Below are 24,840 nucleotides of genomic sequence, written 5' to 3'. Positions count from 1 at the left end.
TCAGAGAAATAGTACTCAACTGAGCTACATGCACATTGAAGGGATTATTTTAATCAGTTCTGACTGCCATTCCCTCTAGTGGCTGGGCAATATTTTTGACTGAGAGATGAATACATTACAAGGCTCTACAATTCTCTCATATTTCCTGGTCCTCGGTGGAATTTACTTAGGAAACAATGAACTCCCAGATAAGTTTTGAATTCCAGGACCAATTCACAAGCACTTCTCAAAACTGGGCAATGTCGCTGTTTAAGGTTTACAACAGCAAACGGTTCTGAAGCCAACATTTATTCAGATCGATAACCGTAAAATTTGTACCACAGCAGGACTAAATTAGATCAGAATTTTCAAGGATCGCTTTGACTTGGGAAAATAGTGAGATGCAAATGATTTGAGCGATAGATCATTCAGTAAGTTGTGCCAATCCGCGAAGCCATTACTACAGCATGCAAGGTTTGGCTCATTGAAGAAAAAGTATCAGATGATTTCCATTGCAGTAAAGTGACCTGAGATAAAATTTCTTTATGGTTAATACAAAATTCATCACTTTCTTGTAACTTTACGATGTGTATGAGGGAGATGAATGTTAAGTTATTAGAGTGGTTATTTTGGAGAAACTTCTCTGACATCCTCTGTCAATCAGAGCAGATGTAAGCTTGTCACTGGAGAACATTGGACGCATTTCAGCACCATTAACTGTGAACTATTCTGCATTTGATACAATCACATCGACGTCTGAAATTCTGCATTCGATAGTTTCATATTAAATTTTATAATTTTCTCTTTTTCAGTGACGACCTCACCAACACCAACAGGTATGATCTGAACGTTTCCATCCCAGTCTTTCGAGTGAATATAATTGGGATTTCTTTGACCACTTTTCCTTTTTCTTTTTCCTTTAAAATATACACTCACATATCTTCAGTTGAAATTCTGTTATTGTCCATGACTCTCAAGGCATCAATTGATAAGGAGAATGAAAAAGTGTTAAATCCTATGAGCAGAGATTGATAAAAAGATTTGGATAATGTGAGGTATAGGATAGCTTTAATTAAATTATACAGCGATCTCTGTTACAGTCAGTACCAATGAAAGGACATCAGATTGGAGCAAGAAAGTTTCACTGTGCTGGAGTCATGCTTATAGGTTCATAGAACACGACAGCACAGAAAAAAGGCCCAAAGGCTGATCAATCCATGCCAATCCATTGATCTGCCTGGGTCCATTGAGCTGCACTATGCTATAGCACTCCCATCCATGTACCTATCTAAATTTCACTTTAATGTTGAAATCAGAATCACGTCAACCACCTGTGCTGTCATCTTGTTCCTCACTCTCACTATCTTCTGAGTGAAGTTGTTCCTCTTCATGTTTACCTTAAACATTTCAACTTTAACCATGAAACCATCATCACGAGCTCAGCCAGATTTTCAAGCATACTCTTTGCACTGTGCGATATTAATGGGATTTGAAAGTGATTTATTTCTGAAAAGGCTTTCATGAGGATTAAGTACATTAGAATGGGTCAGTTATCGAAGATAACATGAGTATTTGGACATTACTAATAGAAAATAGCTTCAACTAAATTGTACATCAATCTCTTTCACAGTCAAAGGCACAAATAACATAACAAGTAAGAGCAATAAATGTTCATTCTGATTGTAACAATTTCAGTGAAATGGCTATTGGTCATTGGAAATTAAGTGAATTGAATTTGATATTTCAATATATTTTCTCACATCAGTTCTAACTTTTAGAAGATACCCTGATATAATTTGAGATAAAATATTTGCTTTCTGACGATATTTCAGAGAAATAGTACTCAACTGAGCTCCCTGCACATTGGAGGGATTATTTTAATCAGTTCTGACTTCCATTCCCTCCAGTCGCTGGGCAATATTTTTGACTGAGAGATGAATACTTTAAAATTCTCTCATATTTCCCGGTCCTTAGTGGAATTTACTTAGGAAACAATGCAGTCCTTGCGAAGTTTTGGATTCCAGGACCACTTCACAAGTACTTCCCAAAACTGGGCAATGTTGCTGTGTAGGATTTACAACAGCAAGCGGTTCTGAAGCAAACAATTTATTCAGCTGGATAACAGTAAAAGTTGAACCACAACAGGACTAAATTTGCTCAGAATTTTGAAGGGCCGCTTTGATTTGGAAGAATAGCGAGATGCAAATGAATTGAGCGATAGATCATTTAGAAAGTTGTGCCAATCCGCGAAGCCATCACTACAGCATGCAAGGTTTGGCTCATTGAAGAAAAAAAATCAGTTGATTTCCATTGCAGGAAAGTGACCTGAGATAAAATTTCTTTATGGTTAATACAAAATTCATTGCTTTCTTGTAACTTTACAATGTGTATGAGGGAGATGAAGGTTAAGTTATTAGAGTGGTTATTTTGGAGAAACTTCTCTCACATCCTCTGGCAATCAGAGAAGACGGAAGCTTGTCACTGGAGAACATTGGACGCATTTCAGCACCATTAACTGTGAACTATTCTGCATTTGATACAATCACATCGACGTCTAAAATTCTGCATTTGATAGTTTCATATTAAATTTTATAATTTTCTCTTTTTCAGTGACGACCTCACTAACACCAACAGGTATGATCTGAACGTTTCCATCCCAGTCTTTCAAGTGAATATAATTGGGATTTCTTAGACCACTTTTCCTTTTCCCTTTTCCTTTGAAATATACACGCACATATCTTCAGTTGAAATTCTGTTATTGTCCATGACTCTAAAGGGATTAAGGCATCAATTGATAAGGAGAATGAAAAACTGTTAAATCCTATGAGCAGAGATTGATAAAAAAAATCTGGATAAAGTAAGGTATAGGATAGCTTAAATTAAATTAAACAGCAATCTCTTTTACAGTCAATGCCAATGAAAGGACATCAGATTGGAGCAAGAAAGTTTCACTGTGCTGGAGTCATGCTTATAGGTTAGAACACGACAGCACAGAAAAAAGGCCCAAAGGCTGATCAATCCATGCCAATCCATTGATCTGCCTGGGTCCATTGAGCTGCACTATGCTATAGCACTCCCATCCATGTACCTATCAAAATTTCACTTCAATTTTGAAATCAGAATCACCTCAACCACCTGTGCTGTCATCTTGTTCCTCACTCTCACTATCTTCTGAGTGAAGTTGTTCCTCTTCATGTTCAACTTAAACATTTCAGTGTTAAAGCTGAAAGCATGATCACTACCTCAGCCAGATTTTCAAGCATCCTCTTTGCACGGTGCGATGCTAACGGGATTTGAAGGTGATTTATTTCTGAAAATGCTTTTATGAGTCTTGAGTACATTAGACTGGCTCAGTTACCTAAGATAACGAGTACTTTGACAATACTAATAGAAAATAGCTTCAACTAAATTGTACATCAATCTCTTTTACAATTAATGCACAAATAACATGACAGGCAGGAGCAATAAATTTTCATTCTCGTTGTACAATTTCAGTGAAATGGCTATTGGTCATTGAAAATTAAGTGAATGGAACTTGATATTTCAATATATTTTCTCATATCAATTCTTACCTTTAGAAGATACTCTTTATAATATATTGGCTTTCTGACAATATTTCAGAGAAATAGTACTCAACTGAGCTACATGCACATTGAAGGGATTATTTTAATCAGTTCTGACTTGCATTCCCTCTAGTGGCTGGGCAATATTTTGACTGAGAGATGAATACATTACAAGGCTCTACAATTCTCTCATATTTCCTGGTCCTCAGTGGAAGTTACTTAGGAAACAATGAACTCCCAGCTAAGTTTTGGATTCCAGGACCACTTCACAAGCACTTCTCAAAATTGGGCACTGTTGCTGTGTAAGGTTTACAACAGCAAACGTTTCTGAAGCCAACATTTATTCAGATCGATAACCGTAAAATTTGTACCACAGCAGGACTAAATTAGATCAGAATTTTCAAGGATCGCTTTGATTTGGAAAAATAGTAAGATGATGCAAATGATTTGCGCGATAGATCATTCAGTAAGTTGTGCCAATCCGCGAAGCCATCACTACAGCATGCAAGGTTTGGCTCATTGAAAAGAAAAAAATCAGTTGATTTCCATTGCAGAAAAGACCTGAGATAAAATTTCTTTATGGTTAATACAAAATTCTTGCTTTCTTGTAACTTTACAATGTGTATGAGGGAGATGAAGGTTAAGTTATTAGAGTGGTTATTTTGGAGAAACTTCTCTGACATCCTCTGGCAATCAGAGAAGACGGAAGTTTGTCACTGGAGAACATTTGACGCATTTCAGCACCATTAACTGTGAACTATTCTGCATTTGATACAATCACATCGACGTCTGAAATTCTGCATTTGATAGTTTCATATTAAATTTTATAATTTTCTCTTTTTCAGTGACGACCTCACCAACACCAACAGGTATGATCTGAACGTTTCCATCCCAGTCTTTCAAGTGAATATAATTGGGATTTCTTTGACCACTTTTCCTTTTTCCTTTGAAATATTCACACAAATATCTTCAGTTGATATTCTGTTATTGACCATGACTCTAAAGGGATTAAGGCATCAATTGATAAGGAGAATGAAAAACTGTTAAATCCTATGAGCAGAGATTGATAAAAAGATCTGGATAAAGTAAGGTATAGGATAGCTTAAATTAAATTAAACAGCAATCTCTTTTACAGTCAATGCCAATGAAAGGACATCAGATTGGAGCAAGAAAGTTTCACTGTGCTGGAGTCATGCTTATCGGTTCATAGAACACGACAGCACAGAAAAAAGGCCCAAAAGCTGATCAATCCATGCCAATCCATTGATCTGCCTGGGTCCATTGAGCTGCACTATGCTATAGCACTCCCATCCATGTACCTATCTAAATTTCACTTCAATGTTGTAATCAGAATCACCTCAACCACCTGTGCTGTCATCTTGTTCCTCACTCTCACTATCTTCTGAGTGAAGTTGTTCCTCTTCATGTTCAACTTAAACATTTCAGTGTTAAAGCTGAAAGCATGATCACTACTTCAGCCAGATTTTCAAGAATCCTCTTTGCACGGTGCGATACTAACGGGATTTGAAGGTGATTTATTTCTGAAAATGCTTTCATGAGTATTAAGTACATTAGACTGGCTCAGTTACCTATGATAACGAGTGCTTTGACAATACTCATAGAAAATAGCTTCAACTAAATTGTACATCAATATCTTTTACAGTTAATGGCACAAATAACATGACAAGCAGGAGCAATAAATTTTCATTCTGATTGTAGAATTTCAGTGAAATGGCTATTGGTCATTGAAAATTAAGTGAATGGAACTTGATATTTCAATATATTTTCTCATATCAATTCTTACCTTTAGAAGATACTCTGTTATAATATATTTGCTTCCTGACAATATTTCAGTGAAATAGTACTCAACTGAGCTCCCTGCACATTGAAGGGATTATTTTAATCAGTTTTGACTTCCATTCCCTCCAGTGGCTGGGCAATAATTTTGACTGAGAGATGAATAATTTAAAGTTCTCTCATATTTCGTGCTCCTCGGTGGAATTTACTGAGGAAATAATGAACTCCCAGCTAAATTTTGGATTCCAGGACCACTTCACAAGCACTTCTCAAAACTGGGCAATGTTGCTGTGTAAGGTTTACAACAGCAAACGGTTCTGAAGCCAACGTTTATTCAGATCGATAACCGTAAAATTTGTACCACAGCAGGACCAAATTAGATCAGAATTTTCAAGGATCGCTTTGATTTGGAAAAATAGTGAGATGCAAATGATTTGAGCGATAGATCATTCTGTAAATTCTGCCAATCCGCGAAGCCATCACAACAGCATGCAAGGTTTGGCTCATTGAAGAAATAGTATCAGATGTTTTCCATTGCAGGAAAGTGACCTGAGATAAAATTTCTTTATGGTTAATACAAAATTCATTGCTTTCTTGTAACTTTACAATGAGTATGAGGGAGATGAATGTTAAGTTATTAGAGTGGTTATTTTGGAGAAACTTCTCTGACTTGCTCTGTCAACCAGAGCAGATGGACGCTTGTCACTGGAGAACATCTTACCCATTTCAGCACCGTTAACTGTGAACTATTCTGCATTTGATACAATCATATCGACGTCTGAAATTCTGCATTCGATAGTTTCATACTCAATTTTATAATTTTCTCTTTTTCAGTGACGACCTCACCAACACCAACAGGTATGATCTGAACGTTTCCATCCCAGTCTTTCAAGTGAATATAATAGGGATTTCTTTGACCACTTTTCCTTTTTCCTTTCACACAAATATCTTCAGTTGATATTCTGTTATTGACCATGACTCTAAAGGGATTAAGGCATCAATTGATAAGGAGAATGAAAAACTGTTAAATCCTATGAGCAGAGATTGATAAAAAAAATCTGGATAAAGTAAGGTATAGGATAGCTTAAATTAAATTAAACAGCAATCTCTTTTACAGTCAATGCCAATGAAAGGACATCAGATTGGAGCAAGAAAGTTTCACTGTGCTGGAGTCATGCTTATAGGTTAGAACACGACAGCACAGAAAAAAGGCCCAAAGGCTGATCAATGCATGCCAATCCATTGATCTGCCTGGGTCCATTGAGCTGCACTATGCTATAGCACTCCCATCCATGTACCTATCAAAATTTCACTTCAATTTTGAAATCAGAATCACCTCAACCACCTGTGCTGTCATCTTGTTCCTCACTCTCACTATCTTCTGAGTGAAGTTGTTCCTCTTCATGTTCAACTTAAACATTTCAGTGTTAAAGCTGAAAGCATGATCACTACCTCAGCCAGATTTTCAAGCATCCTCTTTGCACGGTGCGATGCTAACGGGATTTGAAGGTGATTTATTTCTGAAAATGCTTTTATGAGTCTTGAGTACATTAGACTGGCTCAGTTACCTAAGATAACGAGTACTTTGACAATACTAATAGAAAATAGCTTCAACTAAATTGTACATCAATCTCTTTTACAATTAATGCCACAAATAACATGACAGGCAGGAGCAATAAATTTTCATTCTCGTTGTACAATTTCAGTGAAATGGCTATTGGTCATTGAAAATTAAGTGAATGGAACTTGATATTTCAATATATTTTCTCATATCAATTCTTACCTTTAGAAGATACTCTTATAATATATTGGCTTTCTGACAATATTTCAGAGAAATAGTACTCAACTGAGCTACATGCACATTGAAGGCATTATTTTAATCAGTTCTGACTTGCATTCCCTCTAGTGGCTGGGCAATATTTTTGACTGAGAGATGAATACATTACAAGGCTCTACAATTCTCTCATATTTCCTGGTCCTCGGTGGAAGTTACTTAGGAAACAATGAACTCCCAGCTAAGTTTTGGATTCCCGGACCACTTCACAAGCACTTCTCAAAATTGGGCACTGTTGCTGTGTAAGGTTTACAACAGCAAACGTTTCTGAAACCAACATTTATTCAGATCGATAACCGTAAATTTTGTACCACAGCAGGACTAAATTAGATCAGAATTTTCAAGGATCGCTTTGATTTGGAAAAATAGTAAGATGGAAATAATTTGCGCGATAGATCATTCAGTAAGTTGTGCCAATCCGCGAAGCCATCACGACAGCATGCAAGGTTTGGCTCATTGAAGAAAAAAAATCAGTTGATTTCCATTGCAGAAAAACGACCTGAGATAAAATTTCTTTATGGTTAATACAAAATTCGTTGCTTTCTTGTAACTTTACAATGTGTATGAGGGAGATGAAGGTTAAGTTATTAGAGTGGTTATTTTGGAGAAACTTCTCTGACATCCTCTGGCAATCAGAGAAGACGGAAGTTTGTCACTGGAGAACATTTGACGCATTTCAGCACCATTAACTGTGAACTATTCTGCATTTGATACAATCACATCGACGTCTGAAATTCTGCATTTGATAGTTTCATATTAAATTTTATAATTTTGTCTTTTTCAGTGACGACCTCACCAACACCAACAGGTATGATCTGAACGTTTCCATCCCAGTCTTTCAAGTGAATATAATTGGGATTTCTTTGACCACTTTTCCTTTTTCCTTTGAAATATTCACACAAATATCTTCAGTTGATATTCTGTTATTGACCATGACTCTAAAGGGATTAGGGCATCAATTGATAAGGAGAATGAAAAACTGTTAAATCCTATGAGCAGAGATTGATAAAAAGATCTGGATAAAGTAAGGTATAGGATAGCTTAAATTAAATTAAACAGCAATCTCTTTTACAGTCAATGCCAATGAAAGGACATCAGATTGGAGCAAGAAAGTTTCACTGTGCTGGAGTCATGCTTATCGGTTCATAGAACACGACAGCACAGAAAAAAGGCCCAAAAGCTGATCAATCCATGCCAATCCATTGATCTGCCTGGGTCCATTGAGCTGCACTATGCTATAGCACTCCCATCCATGTACCTATCTAAATTTCACTTCAATGTTGAAATCAGAATCACCTCAACCACCTGTGCTGTCATCTTGTTCCTCACTCTCACTATCTTCTGAGTGAAGTTGTTCCTCTTCATGTTCAACTTAAACATTTCAGTGTTAAAGCTGAAAGCATGATCACTACTTCAGCCAGATTTTCAAGAATCCTCTTTGCACGGTGCGATACTAACGGGATTTGAAGGTGATTTATTTCTGAAAATGCTTTCATGAGTATTAAGTACATTAGACTGGCTCAGTTACCTATGATAACGAGTGCTTTGACAATACTCATAGAAAATAGCTTCAACTAAATTGTACATCAATATCTTTTACAGTTAATGGCACAAATAACATGACAAGCAGGAGCAATAAATTTTCATTCTGATTGTAGAATTTCAGTGAAATGGCTGTTGGTCATTGAAAATTAAGTGAATGGAACTTGATATTTCAATATATTTTCTCATATCAATTCTTACCTTTAGAAGATACTCTGTTATAATATATTTGCTTCCTGACAATATTTCAGTGAAATAGTACTCAACTGAGCTCCCTGCACATTGAAGGGATTATTTTAATCAGTTTTGACTTCCATTCCCTCCAGTGGCTGGGCAATAATTTTGACTGAGAGATGAATAATTTAAAGTTCTCTCATATTTCGTGCTCCTCGGTGGAATTTACTGAGGAAATAATGAACTCCCAGCTAAATTTTGGATTCCAGGACCACTTCACAAGCACTTCTCAAAACTGGGCAATGTTGCTGTGTAAGGTTTACAACAGCAAACGGTTCTGAAGCCAACGTTTATTCAGATCGATAACCGTAAAATTTGTACCACAGCAGGACCAAATTAGATCAGAATTTTCAAGGATCGCTTTGATTTGGAAAAATAGTGAGATGCAAATGATTTGAGCGATAGATCATTCTGTAAGTTCTGCCAATCCGCGAAGCCATCACAACAGCATGCAAGGTTTGGCTCATTGAAGAAATAGTATCAGATGTTTTCCATTGCAGGAAAGTGACCTGAGATAAAATTTCTTTATGGTTAATACAAAATTCATTGCTTTCTTGTAACTTTACAATGTGTATGAGGGAGATGAATGTTAAGTTATTAGAGTGGTTATTTTGGAGAAACTTCTCTGACTTGCTCTGTCAACCAGAGCAGATGGACGCTTGTCACTGGAGAACATCTTACCCATTTCAGCACCGTTAACTGTGAACTATTCTGCATTTGATACAATCATATCGACGTCTGAAATTCTGCATTCGATAGTTTCATACTCAATTTTATAATTTTCTCTTTTTCAGTGACGACCTCACCAACACCAACAGGTATGATCTGAACGTTTCCATCCCAGTCTTTCGAGTGAATATAACTGGGATTTCTTAGACCACTTTTGCTGTTCCCTTTTCCTTTGAAATATACACACACATATCTTCAGTTGAAATTCTGTTATTGTCCATGACTCTCAAGGCATCAATTGATAAGGAGAATGAAAAATTGTTAAATCCTATGAGCAGAGATTGATAAAAAGATCTGGATAAAGTAAAGTATAGGATAGCTTAAATTAAATTATATAGCGATCTCTTTTACAGTCAATACCAATGAAAAGACATCAGATTGGAGCAAGAAAGTTTCACTGTGCCGGACTCATGCTTATAGGTTCATAGAACACGACAGCACAGAAAAAAGGCCCAAAGGCTGATCAATCCATGCCAATCCATCGATCTGTCTTGGTCCATTGAGCTGCACTATGCTATAGCACTCCCATCCATGTACCTATCTAAATTTCACTTCAATGTTGAAATCAGAATCACGTCAACCAACTGTGCTGTCATCTTGTTCCTCACTCGCACTATCTTCTGAGTGAAGTTGTTCCTCTTCATGTTTATGTTAAACATTTCAACTTTAACCATGAAACCATCATCACTGGCTCAGCCAGATTTTCAAGCATCCTCTTTGCACTGGGCGATATTAACGGGATTTGAAGGTTATTTATTTCTGAAAATGCTTTCATGAGGATTAAGTACATTAGAATGGGTCAGTTATCTAAGATAACATGAGTATTTGGACATTACTAATAGAAAATAGCTTCAACTAAATTGTACATCAATCTCTTTCACAGTTAAAGGCACAAATAACATAACAACTAAGAGCAATAAATGTTCGTTTTGATTGTAACAATTTCAGTGAAATGGTTATTGGTCATTGGAAACTAAGTGAATTGAACTTGATATTTCAATATATTTTCTCACATCAATTCTAACTTTTAGAAGATACTCTGATATAATTTGAGATAAAATATTTGCTTTCTGACGATATTTCAGAGAAATAGTACTCAACTGAGCTCCCTGCACATTGAAGGGATTATTTTAATCAGTTCTGACTTCCATTCCCTCTAGTGGCTGGGCAATATTTTTGACTGAGAGATGAATACTTTAAAATTCTCTCATATTTCCTGGTCCTTGGTGGAATTTACTTAGGAAACAATGCAGTCCTTGCTAAGTTTTGGATTCCAGGACCACTTCACAAGTACTTCCCAAAACTGGGCAATGTTGCTGTGTAAGATTTACAACAGCAAGCGGTTTCTGAAGCAAACAATTTATTCAGCTGGATAACAGTAAAAGTTGAAGCACAACAGGACTAAATTTGCTTAGAATTTTGAAGGGTCGCTTTGATTTGGAAGAATAGTGAGATGGAAATGAATTGAGCGATAGTTCATTTAGAAAGTTGTGCCAATCCGCGAAGCCATCACTACAGCATGCAAGGTTTGGCTCATTGAAGAAAAAAAATCAGTTGATTTCCATTGCAGGAAAGTGACCTGAGATAAAATTTCTTTATGGTTAATACAAAATTCATTGCTTTCTTGAAACTTTACAATTTGTATGAGGGAGATGAAGGTTAATTAATTAGAGTGGTTATTTTGGAGAAACTTCTCTGACATCCTCTGGCAATCAGAGAAGACGGAAGCTTGTCACTGGAGAATATTTGACGCATTTCAGCACCATTAACTGTGAACTATTCTGCATTTGATACAATCACATCGACGTCTGAAATTCTGCATTCCATAGTTTCATATTCAATTTTATAATTTTCTCTTTTGCAGTGACGATCTCACCAACACCAACAGGTATGATCTGAACGTTTCCATCCCTGTCTTTCAAGTGAATATAATTGGGATTTCTTTGACTACTTTTCCTTTTTCCTTTGAAATATTCACACAAATATCTTCAGTTGATATTCTCTTATTGACCATAATTCTAAAGGAATTAAGGCATCAATTGATAAGGAGAATGAAAAACTGTTAAATCCTTTGAGCAGAGATTGATAAAAAGATCTGGATAATGTGAGGTATAGGATAGCTTAAATTAAATTAAACAGCAATCTCTTTTACAGTCAATGCCAATGAAAGGACATCAGATTGGAGCAAGAAAGTTTCACTGTGCTGGAGTCATGCTTATAGGTTCATAGAACACGACAGCACAGAAAAAAAGGCCCAAAGGCTGATCAATCCATGCCAATCCATTGATCTGCCTGGGTGCATTGAGCTGCACTATGCTATAGCACTCCCATCCATGTACCTATCTAAATTTCACTTCAATGTTGAAATCAGAATCACCTGTGCTGTCATCTTGTTCCTCACTCTCACTATCTTCTGAGTGAAGTTGTTCCTCTTCATGTTCAACTGAAACATTTCAGTGTTAAAGCTGAAAGCATGATCACCACCTCAGCCAGATTTTCAAGCATCCTCTTTGCACGGTGCGATACTAACGGGATTTGAAGGTGATTTATTTCTGAAAATGCTTTCATGAGTATTAAGTACATTGGACTGGCTCAGTTATCTAAGATAGCGAGTACTTTGACAATACTAATAGAAAATAGCTTCAACTAAATTGTACATCAATATCTTTTGCAGTTAATGGCACAAATAACATGACAGGCAGGAGCAATATATTTTCATTCTGATTGTACAATTTCAGTGAAATGGCTATTGGTCATTGAAAATTAAGTGAATGGAACTTGATATTTCAATATATTTCCTCATATCAATTCTTACCTTTAGAAGATACTCTGTTATAATATATTTGCTTTCTGACAATATTTCAGAGAAATAGTACTCAACTGAGCTCCCTGCACATTGGAGGGATTATTTTAATCAGTTCTGACTTCCATTCCCTCTAGTGGCTGGGCAATATTTTTGACTGAGAGATGAATACTTTAGAAGGCTCTACAATTCTCTCATATTTCCTGGTCCTCGGTGGAATTTACTGAGGAAACAATGAACTCCCAGCTGAGTTTTGGATTCCAGGACCACTTCACAAGCACTTCTCAAAACTGGGCAATGTTGCTGTGTAAGGTTTACAACAGCAAACGGTTCTGAAGCCAACTTTTATTCAGATCGATAACCGTAAAATTTGTACCACAGCAGGACTAAATTAGATCAGAATTTTCAAGGATCGCTTTGATTTGGAGAAATAGTGAGATGCAAATGAATTGAGCGATAGTTCATTTAGAAAGTTGTGCCAATCCACGAAACCATCACTACAGCATGCAAGGTTTGGCTCATTGAAGAAAAAAAATCAGTTGATTTCCATTGCAGGAAAGTGACCTGAGATAAAATTTCTTTATGGTTAGTACAAAATTCATTGCTTTCTTGTAACTTTACAATTTGTATGAGGGAGATGAAGGTTAAGTTATTAGAGTGGTTATTTTGGAGAAACTTCTGTGACATCCTCTGGCAATCAGAGAAGACGGAAGCTTGTCACTGGAGAACATTTGATGCATTTCAGCACCATTAACTGTGAACTATTCTGCATTTGATACAATCACATCGACGTCTAAAATTCTGCATTCGATAGTTTCATATTCAATTTTAAAATTTTCTCTTTTGCAGTGTCGATCTCACCAACACCAACAGGTATGATCTGAACGTTTCCATCCCAGTCTTTCAAGTGAATATAATTGGGATTTCTTTGACTACTTTTCCTTTTTCCTTTGAAATATTCACACAAATAACTTCAGTTGATATTCTGTTATTGACCATGACTCTAAAGGGATTAAGGCATCAATTGATAAGGAGAATGAAAAACTGTTAAATCCTATGAGCAGAGATTGATAAAAAGATCTGGATAATGTGAGGTATAGCATAGCTTAAATTGAATTAAACAGCAATCTCTTTTACAGTCAATGCCAATGAAAGGACATCAGATTGGAGCAAGAAAGTTTCACTGTGCTGGAGTCATGCTTATAGGTTCATAGAACACGACAGCACAGAAAAAAGGCCCAAAGGCTGATCAATCCATGCCAATCCATTGATCTGCCTGGGTCGATTGAGCTACACTATGCTATAGCACTCCCATCCATTTACCTATCTAAATTTCACTTCAATGTTGAAATCAGAATCACATCAACCACCTGTGCTGTCATCTTGTTCCTCACTCTCGCTATCTTCCGAGTGAAGTTGTTCCTCTTCATGTTCAACTGAAACATTTCAGTGTTAAAGCTGAAAGCATGATCACTACCTCAGCCAGATTTTCAAGCATCCTCTTTGCACGGTGCGATACCAACGGGATTTGAAGGTGATTTATTTCTGAAAATGCTTTCATGAGTATTAAGTACATTAGACTGGCTCAGTTATCTAAGATAACGAGTACTTTGACAATACTAATAGAAAATAGCTTCAACTAAATTGTACATCAATATCTTTTACAGTTAATGGCACAAATAACATGACTGGCAGGAGCAATAAATTTTCATTCTGATTGTACAATTTCAGTGAAATGGCTATTGGTCATTGAAAATTAAGTGAACGGAACTTGATATTTCAATATATTTCCTCATATCAATTCTTACCTTTAGAAGATACTCTGTTATAATATTTTTGCTTTCTGACAATATTTCAGAGAAATAGTACTCAACTGAGCTCCCTGCACATTGAAGGGATTATTTTAATCAGTTCTGACTTCCATTCCCTCTAGTGGCTGGGCTATATTTTTGATTGAGAGATGAATACTTTATAAGGCTCTACAATTCTCTCATATTTCCTGGTCCTCGGTGGAATTTACTGAGGAAACAATGAAGTCCCAGCTAAGTTTTGGATTCCAGGACCACTTCACAAGCACTTCTCAAAACTGGGCAATGTTGCTGTGTAAGGTTTACAACAGCAAACGGTTCTGAAGCCAACATTTATTCAGATCGATAACCGTAAAATATGTACCACAGCAGGACTAAATTAGATCAGAATTTTCAAGGATCACTTCGATTTGGAAAACTTGTGAGATGCAAATGATTTGAGCGATAGATCATTCAGTAAGTCGTGCCAATCCACGAAGCCATCACTGCAGCATGCAAGGTTTGGCGCATTGAAGAAAAAAATCAGTTGATTTCCATTGCAGGAAAGTGACCTGAGATAAAATTTCTTTATGGTTAATACAAAATTCATTGCTTTCTTGTAACTTTACGATGTGTATGAGGGAGATGAAGGTTAAGTTATTAGAGTGGTTATTTTGGAGAAACTTCTCTGACATCCTCTGTCTATCAGAGCAGATGGACGCTTGTCACTGGAGAACATTTGACGCATTTCAGCACCATTAACTGTGAACTATTCTGCATTTGATACAATCACATCGACGTCTGAAATTCTGCATTCGATAGTCTCATATTCAATTTTATAATTTTCTCTTTTGCAGTGACGATCTCACCAACACCAACAGGTATGATCTAAACGTTTCCATCCCAGTCTTTCGAGTGAATATAATTGGGATTTCTTTGACCACTTTTCCTTTTTCCTTTTCCTTTGAAATATACACACACATATCTTTAGCTGAAATTTTGTTATTGTCCATGACTCTCAAGGCATCAATTGATGAGGAGAATGAAACACTGTTAAATCCTATGAGCAGAGATTGATAAAAAGATTTGGATAATGTGAGGTATAGGATAGCTTTCATTAAATTATACAGCAATCTCTTTTACAGTCAATGCCAATGAAAGGACATCAGATTGGAGCAAGAAAGTTTCACTGTGCTGGAGTCATGCTTATAGGTTCATAGAACACGACAGCACAGAAAAAGGCCCAAAGGCTGATCAATCCATGCCAATCCATTGATCTGCCTGGGTCCATTGAGCTGCACTATGCTATAGCACTCCCATCCATGTACCTATCTAAATTTCACTTCAATGTTAAAATCAGAATCACATCAGCCACCTGTGCTGTCATCTTGTTCCTCACTCTCACTATGTTCTGATTGAAGATGTTCCTCTTCATGTTGTTCTTAAACATTTGAGCTTTAACCCTGAAACCATGATCACTAGCTGAACCAGATTTTGTATCATGCTCTTTGCACTGTGTGATATTAACGGAATTTGAAGGTGATGTATTTCTGAAAATGCTTTCATGAGTATTAATTACATTAGACTGGGTCAGTTATCTAAGATAACATGAGTATTTGGACAATACTAATAGAAAATAGCTTCAACTAAATTGTACATCAATCTCTTTTACTGTTAATGGCACAAATGAGACGACAGGTAGGAGCAGTAAATTTTCGTTTTGATTGTAACAATTTCAGTGAAATGGCCATTGGTCATTGGAAATTAAGTGAATTGAATTTGATATTTCGATATATTTTCTCATCTCAATTCTTACCTTTAGAAGATACTCTGTCATAATCAGAGATAATAGATTTGCTTTCTGACGATATTTCAGATAAATAGTGCTGAATGAAGCTCCCTTCATATTGAAGGGATTATTTTAGTCAGGTCTGACTCTCATTCTCTATAGTAACTGAGCAATATTTTTGACTGAGAGATGGAATACTTTACAGTCAATGCTAATGAAGCGACATCAGATTGGAGCAAGAAAGTTTCATTGTGATGGAGTCATGTTTCTAGGTCTGCCTACTCCCATTGACTTGCAGTTTACCATAGCCCTCCATATCCCTCCCATCCATGTACCTATCTAAATTTTTCTTATATGTTGAAATCAGAATCACATCCACCACCTGCGCTGTCACTTCCATCCTCACTCTCACCACCTTCTGAGTGAAGATCTTCCCTTTCATGTTGACCTTCAACATTTCAACTTTAACCCTTAATCCTTGACCACTAGGTCTAGTCTCACACACCTTCAGTCTGCTTGCATTCATCCTATCACTACCCCTCATAATTTAGCATACCTCTCAGAAATCTCCCCTCAGTATTCTACATTCTAGTTAATAAAGTCCTAACCTATTCCACCTTTCCCTGTTACTCAGATCCTCAAGTCCCAGACACATCCTTAAAAATCTTGTCTGCACTCTTTCAATCATAATTACCCCTTTCGTCTAGGTTGGTGAACAAAGCTGGACACAATACTCCAAACTTGTCCTCACTAACGTCTGATACAATTTGAACATTACATCCCACCTCTTGTACACAGTGCATTGATTTGTGAAGGTCAATGTGCCAAAATCTTTCCTTACCATTCTATCTGCTTGTGACATGACTTTTAAAGAGTTATTGATCTGTATTCCCGGATCATTCTGTTCTACTGCATTCCTCAGTGCTCTTCCCTTCACTGAGTAGGACCCACTCTTTTTGGTCCTCCCACAGTGACAGAGCCTGACATTGTGTGTGCACATAGTCTTGACACCAAATTGCTTGGAGAGAGAGGGAGAGAGAGAGTTTAAAAGAAGTGAGCAGTGGCAGATGGCACATTACTTCAAGCCACATATCTAAGATGACAGCGGATAGGTTGTAGGAGTGCAGAGTTTAAAAGAAGTGAGCGCGTGCAGTTGATAGAATTATGTCAACGGTTTAACTGATATACTGAATTTTTGCAAACTGCCGAGAAATGAGAGAATCTCCTGTGCTTTCTTCATAATTGCACATGTGTGCTGGACCCAGTACTGTCCCTCTGAAATGATAACACTGAGTAATTTGAAGTTGCTGACCCTCTCCACCTCCGAAGCTTTGATCATTACTGGCTCATAAGCCTTTGATTTCCTCCTCCTGACGTTAATAATCAGCTCCTTGTTCTTGCTGATATGGAGTGAGAGGTTGTTCTTGTGGCACCGTTCAGCCGGATACTGTATTCAATCATCTTCTTTGCGCTGTGCGGCATTAACCGATTTCGAATGTAATTTATTTCTGAGAACCGTTTCATGAGTATTAAGTACATTAGACATGGTCTGTTATCTGAGATAACATGAGTACTTAGATGATACTAATAGAAAATAGCTTCAACTAAATTGTAAATCAAACTCTTTTACAGAAAATACCACAGCAGTAATGACAGGTAGGAGCACTAAATTTTCATTTTGAATGTTACAATTTCAGTGAAATGACCATTGATCATTGGAGATTAAGTTTTTTGAATTTGTTACTTCAATATGTTTTCTCACATGAATTCTTAACATTACAAGATAGTCTTTTATAATTAGAGATAATATGTTTGCTTTCTGATGCCATTTCAGTGAGATAGTGCTCAACGATGTTCCCTTCATACTAAGGAGATGATTTCAGTCAGGTCTGATTTCCATTCTCTACAGGCAATGAGCAATATTCTTTTCAAGGTAGCTGAACACTCTCGAAGTCTCTAATATTCCCTCTTCCTCTGTGGAATTTATTAAGGAAACAATGAGGTTGCTTGTTAATGTTTGGATTCTAGGGACACTTCTCAAGCAAGTAACTGGGCAATGTTGCTGAGTAAGATTTATAACAGCAACCGGTTTGAAGCAAACTATTTATTCAGTTTGATAACAGTGAAAATTGAACCACCACAGCACTAAATTAGCTCAGAATTTTGAAGGATCGGTTTGTATTGGAAGAATAGTGAGATGCAAATGAATTGAGTGATAGATCATTGAGTAAGTTGTGCCAATCTGCTAAGCCATCCCTGCAGCACCAAGGTATGGCTCATTGAAGAAAAAAAAAATCAGTTGATTTCCATTGCAGGAAAGCGACCTGAGAGAAAATTTGTTTATGGTTCATATAATATTCATCTCTTTCTTGAAACTTTACGAATGTGTATGAGGGAAATGAAAGTTAAGTTACTAGAATGGTTATTTAGTAGAACCATCACTGACATCCTTTATCAATCAGAGAAGATGGAAACACTGGAGAACACTTGACCCGTTTCAGCACCATTAAGTGAGAACTATTCTGCATTTGATGCAATCACATCGACGTCAGAAATTGTGCATTCGATAGTTTCATATTAAATTTTATAATTTTCTCTTTTTCAGTGGGGCCCACATTAACCAGGCCTCTGAAGGAATTATGGCATAAATTGACACGGAGAATGCAAACCTGTTAAATCCCAAGGACAGACTTGAGAGAAAGATTTGAATAATGCGAGGTATAAGATAGCTTCAGTTAAATTCTACAGAAAACTCTTTTTCAGTCAATGCCAATGAAAGGGCATCAGATACGAGCAGGAAAGTTTCATTGTGATGAAGTCATGGACGTAGGTTCAGAGAAGAGTACAGCACAGAAAAACACTCAAGGCTGATCTAGTCCATTCCAAACCATTGATCTACCTCGTCACAATGACGTGCACTAGATCATAGCCCTCCATACCCCTCCTATCTATGTACCTATCCAATTTTTTCTTAAATGTTGAAATCGAAATCACATCCACCAGCTGGGCTATCATCTCATTCCACTCTCTCACCACCTTCTGAACGATGATGTTCCCCTTCATTTTCACCTTTAATATCTCACCTTTCACCCTTATAATCCAAAGCCTCCAGTTCTAGTCTCACCCGGCCTCAGTGGAGAATGCCTGCTTGCATGAATAAAGTCCCAACTGATTCAGCCTTACCCTATAAGTCAGTTCCTCCATTCACAGTAAAATCCGTGTAACTTTTCAATCTTATTTGCATCTTTCCTGCAGGTAGGTGACCAAAACTGGATATAATGCTCCAAATTAGGCCTCAGTTTATACAATTTCAACATAACATCCCAACTCCAGTACTCAAGCATTAATTTATGATGGCCATGTTCCAAAAGCTTTCTTTATAACTCTATCTACATTCAAGCAATGATGGATCTTTATTCCTATATCCTTCTGTTCTACTGAATTCCTCAGTGGACTACCACTTATCCTGTAAGACCTACCTTTCTTGGTCCTCTCAAAGTGGATGAGCCCAACATTTTGTGTGCTACAGTCTTGAGGAATTGGTTGGAGGGAGAGAGGGTTCAAAAGAAGTGAGTAGGGGCAATTGGCACGTTTTTGTGTGTCACAGTCCCAAGTCGTCATGGTTGGAGGGAGAGAGAGCTCAAAAGAAGGAAGTGAAAGAACTGTAAAGAAGTTGGTCAAAGATTTAGATGACATGCCCAATCTCCTCAAATTATAGGAATTTACTTGACTACTCTGCCTTCTTCTCAGAACAAATTCAAATGCTGTTCGATAATATTCAGTTAGCACACTTTTACAACTTTTGCAGTCTTATTAGGTTTGGTGTCTTTGTAAGGCATGAGTGATAATGCAATGCGTGAGTGGTATTCTTTTGCTGGAAGGCTGAATAAAACAGATGCCCAGAATGTTCTCTATTCCATGTACATGTGGGGTTAATAACCTGAATATTCTGATTTTTCTACAAGAAACATGAACACAAAATATCTTTAGTCAGTTTAGGAGCACACAAAGAGAATTATGGCAGAAGTTGAAAAGGGGAAGGAGAAACTGGTAAATCACTAGTACAGGCATTTTAATAAAGATTTGGATACTGCTAGGTGTTGAATAGACTGAACTAAATTATACAAGTTCTGAGTTAGTCAATGCCACTGAAAGGATAATAGATGACAGCACAACATTTTCATTGTGATTGTTATATTAATCACAGGAATTAGTTGTTTGCCATTAGAAATTAAGTTACTTGATCTTGCTATTTGAATGCATATTTTTGTAGAAATTCTCAGTGTCACAAGACAGGCTGTGAGAACGTTTGCTTTGTGATCATTGTAATTTGAGAATACAAAGAATTTATTTGATCACTTTATCTTCCTAAGTTTCCCAATAGCAATAATTTCACACCTATTATCCAAATTTGCAGTCACATCCGAATTCACTTCATTATAAAGAACGAGGAACAGTTTCTTTGCACTGAAGGCACCATATATCAGATGCCCAGTGTTCTATTGTATTAAAATGGTCAGATAAAGTAACATAGATTAGACTTAACTCACTTGGAGGGTCATTGAGATAATGATTTGCACTGTGTAGCATTACCTAAGTTTGAATATAATTTATTTGTGGAAATGGTTTCACGTGTACTAAGTATATTAGACGTGGAGAAAAGACAAAGTTCACTCAACCTATTCTCATAAGGCATGCTCCCTAATCCAGGCAACATCCTTGTAAATCTCCACTGCTTTTCTAATTTCCACATCCTTCCTGTAGTGAGGCGACCATAACTGAGCACAGTACTCCAAGTGGGGTCTGACCAGGGTCCTATATAGCTGTAACATTACCTCTCTGCTCTTGAACTCAGTCCCACGATTGGTGAAGGCCAATACACTGTATGCCTTCTTAACCACAGAGTCACCTGCGCAGCAGCTTTGAGTGTCCTATGGACTCAGACCCCAAGATCCCTCTGATCCTCCACACTGCCAAGTGTCTTACCATTAACACAATATCCTGCCATCATATTTGACCTACCAAAATGAACCACCTCACACTTATCTGGGTTGAACTCCATCTGCCACTTCTCAGCCCAGTTTTGTGTCCTATCGATATCCCGCTGTAGCCTCTGACAACCCTCCACACTAACCATGACATCCCCAACCTTTGTGTCATCAGCAAATTTACTAACCCATCCCTCCACTTCCTCATCCAGGTTATTTATAAAAATTGAGAAGAGTAGGGATTCCAGAAATGATCCCTGAGGCACACCACTGGTCACCGACCTCCATGCAGAATATGACCCATCTACAACCACTCTTTGCCTTCTGTGGGCAAGCCAATTCTGGATCCACAAACCATGGTCCCCTTGGATCCCATGCCTCCTTACTTTCTCAATAAGCCTTGCACGGGGTACCTTGTCAAATGCCTTGCTGAAATCCAGATACACTACATCTACTGCTCTACCTTCATCAATGTGTTTAGTCACATCCTCAAAAAATTCAATCAGGCTCGTAAGGCACATCCTACCTTTCACAAAGCCATGCTGATTATTCCTAATTATATTATACCTCTCCAAAAGTTCATAAATCCTGCCTCTCAGGATCTTCCCCATCAACTTACCAATGACTGAAGTAAGACTCACTGATCTATAATTTCCTGGGCTATCTCTACTCCCTTTCTTGAATAATGGAACAACATCTGCAACCCTCCAATCCTCCGGAACCTCTCCTGTCCCCATTGATGATGCAAAGATCATTGCCAGGGGCTCAGCAATCTCCTCCTTCGCCTCCCACAGTAGCCTGGGGTATATCTCATCCGGTCCCAGTGACTTATCCAACTTGATGCTTTCCAAAAGCTCCAGCACATCCTCTTTCCTAATGTCTATATGCTCAAGCTTTTCAGTCTGCTGTAAGTCATCCCTACAATCACCAAGGTCCTTTTCCGTAGTGAATACTGAAGCAAAGTATTCATTAAGTACCTTCGCTACCTCCTCCGGCTCCATACACACTATTCCACTGTCACACTTGATTGGTCCTATTCTCTTACGTCTTAACCTCTTACTCTTCACATACTTGTAGAATGCCTTGGGGTTTTCCTTAATCCTGCTTGCCAAGGCCTTCTCATGGCCCCTTCTGGCTCTCCTAATTCTATTTTTAAGCTCCTTCCTGCTAGCCTTATAATTTTCTAGATGTCTCTCAGTTGATTTCCAGTGCAGGAAAGGGACCTGCGAGAAAAATTTTAGACCATAAGCCCATATGATATAGGAGCAGAATTAGGCCATTTGGCCCATTGAGTCTGATCCAATTTTCCTCTCAGCAGTGTCAGCACCAATCTCCTGCCTTCTCTTCATATCCTTTCATGCCCTGACCAATCAAGAATCTATCAACCTCTGCCTTAAATATACATAAAGACATGGCCTCCACAGCTGCCTGTGGCAAAGAATTCCATAGATTCACCACTCTCTGGCTAAAGAAATTCCTCTTCATCTCCGTTCTAAAAAAGACACTCTGCCATTCTGAGGCTATGACTTCTGGCCTTGGACTCTCTCACCATTGGAAACATGCTTTCCACATCCTCTCTGTCGAAGCCTTTCACTATTCAATAGTTTTCAATGAGGTCACCCCTCGTTCTTCTGACCTCTAGTGAATTCTGGCCCGGAGCCGTCAAACACTCTTCATGTGACAAGATAAGGGGCCCAAACCTGCTCACAAACCTCCAAGTGAGGCCACACCAGTGTTTTATAAAGTCTCATCATTGCTTTTATATTCTAGTCCTCTTGAAATGAATACTAACGTCACTTTTGCCTTCCTCACCACAGACTCAACCTTCAAATTAATCTTTAGGGAATCCTGCACAAGGGCCCCCAAGTCCACCATCACCTCAGTTTCTTTTGTATTTTCTCACCATTTAGAAAATAGTAAACTCTTTCATTTCTTCTACCAAAATGCATGACCATACACTTCCTGACACGGTATTCCATCTGCCATTTCTTTTCCCATTCCCCTAATCTGTCTAAGTGATTCAGTAGCCTCTCTACTTCCTGAAAACTACCTGCCCCTCCACCTACTTCATATTGTCTGCAAACTTTTCAACAAAGCCATCAATTCCATCATCAAAATCATTGACATATAACATAAAAGAATTGGACCCAGCACAGACCCCTGTGGAACCCACATCTCACCAGCAGCCAACCAGAAAAGACTCCCTTTATCACCACTCTTTGCCTCCTACCAATCAGCCACCGCTTTATCCATGCCTGAATCTTTACTGTAGTACTATGGGCTCATAGATTGTTCGGCAGCCTCATGTGTGGCACCTTGTCAAAGGTCTTTTGGAAATTCAAGTAAACTACATCAACTGATTTTGCATGTTATTTCTTCAAAGAATTCCAACATATTTAGCAGGCAAGATTTTCCTTTGAGGAAACTATGCTGACCACAGCCTACTTTATCATGTGCCACCAACTACCCTGACACCTCATCCTTAATAATCGACTCCAACATCTTCCCAACCACTGAGGTCAGATTAGCAGTCCTATAATTCCCTTTCTTCTGCCCCTCTCCCTTATTAAAGAGTAGAGTGACATTTGCAATTTTCAATTAGCTTCTCCTTCTCAAATTTCACGGTGAATTCAATCATAATTATGATCACCTCCCCTAAGGGTTCTTGAACCTTAAGCTCTCTAATCAATTCTGGTTCATTGCACAGCACCCAATCCAGAATAACTGATCCCCTAGTAGGCTCAATCACAAGCTACTTTAAAAAGCCATCTCATAGGCATTCTAGATAGTTGACCTCTTAGAATCCAGCACCAACCTAATTTTCCCAATCTACCTGCATATTGAAATCACCCATGACTGTTGTAGCATTGCCCTCTCAGACTATTGTAGCATTGCCTTTTCTATCCCCCATTGAAAATTGTAGATACGGAAACTATTATTACCATTTTTCTTAACAACTAATTTCATTACTTAGCCTAATAGGTTAGATTTACCACAGTACATAATTATCTATTTAAATGTTTATTTTGCTTTTATATCTTCTCAATGTGTACTTAAGAATGTATAAATAATTGTAGTTTTATACATATAAAAAAATGGAAAAGGTTATATGTGTGAAAAAAGTACATGATAATTGTGAACTCCTTATCCAAATAAAAATAAAATTTAAAAAAAAAAGAAAATTGTAGACCACATTCTTACTACTGTTTGGGGTCTGTATACAACTCAAATATGATGACAGAATATAGTATAGGTCAAATATAATGGCAGAATGTAGTATTAATGGCAGTGTGGAGGATCAGAGGGATCTTGGGGTTTGAGTCTACAGGACACTCAAAGCTGCTGTGCAGGTTGACCCTGTGGTTAAGAAGGCATATGGTGCATTGGCCTTCATCAACTGTGGGATTGAGTTTAAGAGCTGAGAGGTAATGTTACAGCTGTATAGAAGCCTGGTCAGACCCAAAATGCTAACCCTTTACCACAGTAATTAGCAGTTGTATTTTTATTAAAAAGTTAATTTTTAATAGAGGAACAAAAACCTGAGGGACAACTATTCAAAGAACTGATTCATTAAAAAATTATGATGAACATGTGAGAGGTTAAACTTACCTCACAAGAATTGTAATCAAAGTAAAACCTTGCTATCGTGCTGCATCAATGGAATAAATGGCAACTTATCTCTGGATTGATTTTACAAATATGTGTAGGTTCAGAACAACAGTTTTGTTTTCGGTGACAATCATGATAGGAGTGACTATATCATTATATGATACTGTGCATGTGATAGTCTCATAT

The 24,840-nt window shown here is 37.5% G+C and overlaps 1 protein-coding gene across 1 annotated transcript in view; it reads left to right on the top strand.

Annotated features, from left to right (window-relative positions):
• Positions 1–24,840, top strand: part of LOC134348799 (mucin-13-like) — a 91,865-nt gene that overhangs the window by 17,663 nt on the left and 49,362 nt on the right. Inside the window, exons 4-8 of the mRNA XM_063052601.1 lie at positions 7,958–7,981; positions 11,543–11,566; positions 13,331–13,354; positions 15,126–15,149; positions 17,690–17,713. Of these exons, the coding sequence (XP_062908671.1) occupies positions 7,958–7,981; positions 11,543–11,566; positions 13,331–13,354; positions 15,126–15,149; positions 17,690–17,713 (120 nt within the window). The remainder of the gene's footprint in view (positions 1–7,957; positions 7,982–11,542; positions 11,567–13,330; positions 13,355–15,125; positions 15,150–17,689; positions 17,714–24,840) is intronic.

The sequence above is a fragment of the Mobula hypostoma genome, chromosome 6 (genome assembly GCF_963921235.1).
Source record: "Mobula hypostoma chromosome 6, sMobHyp1.1, whole genome shotgun sequence".
NCBI classification, from domain to species: Eukaryota; Metazoa; Chordata; class Chondrichthyes; order Myliobatiformes; family Myliobatidae; genus Mobula; species Mobula hypostoma.
The sequence above is the reverse complement of the archived record's forward strand: the minus strand, read 5'-3'. Positions and strand labels throughout refer to the sequence as shown.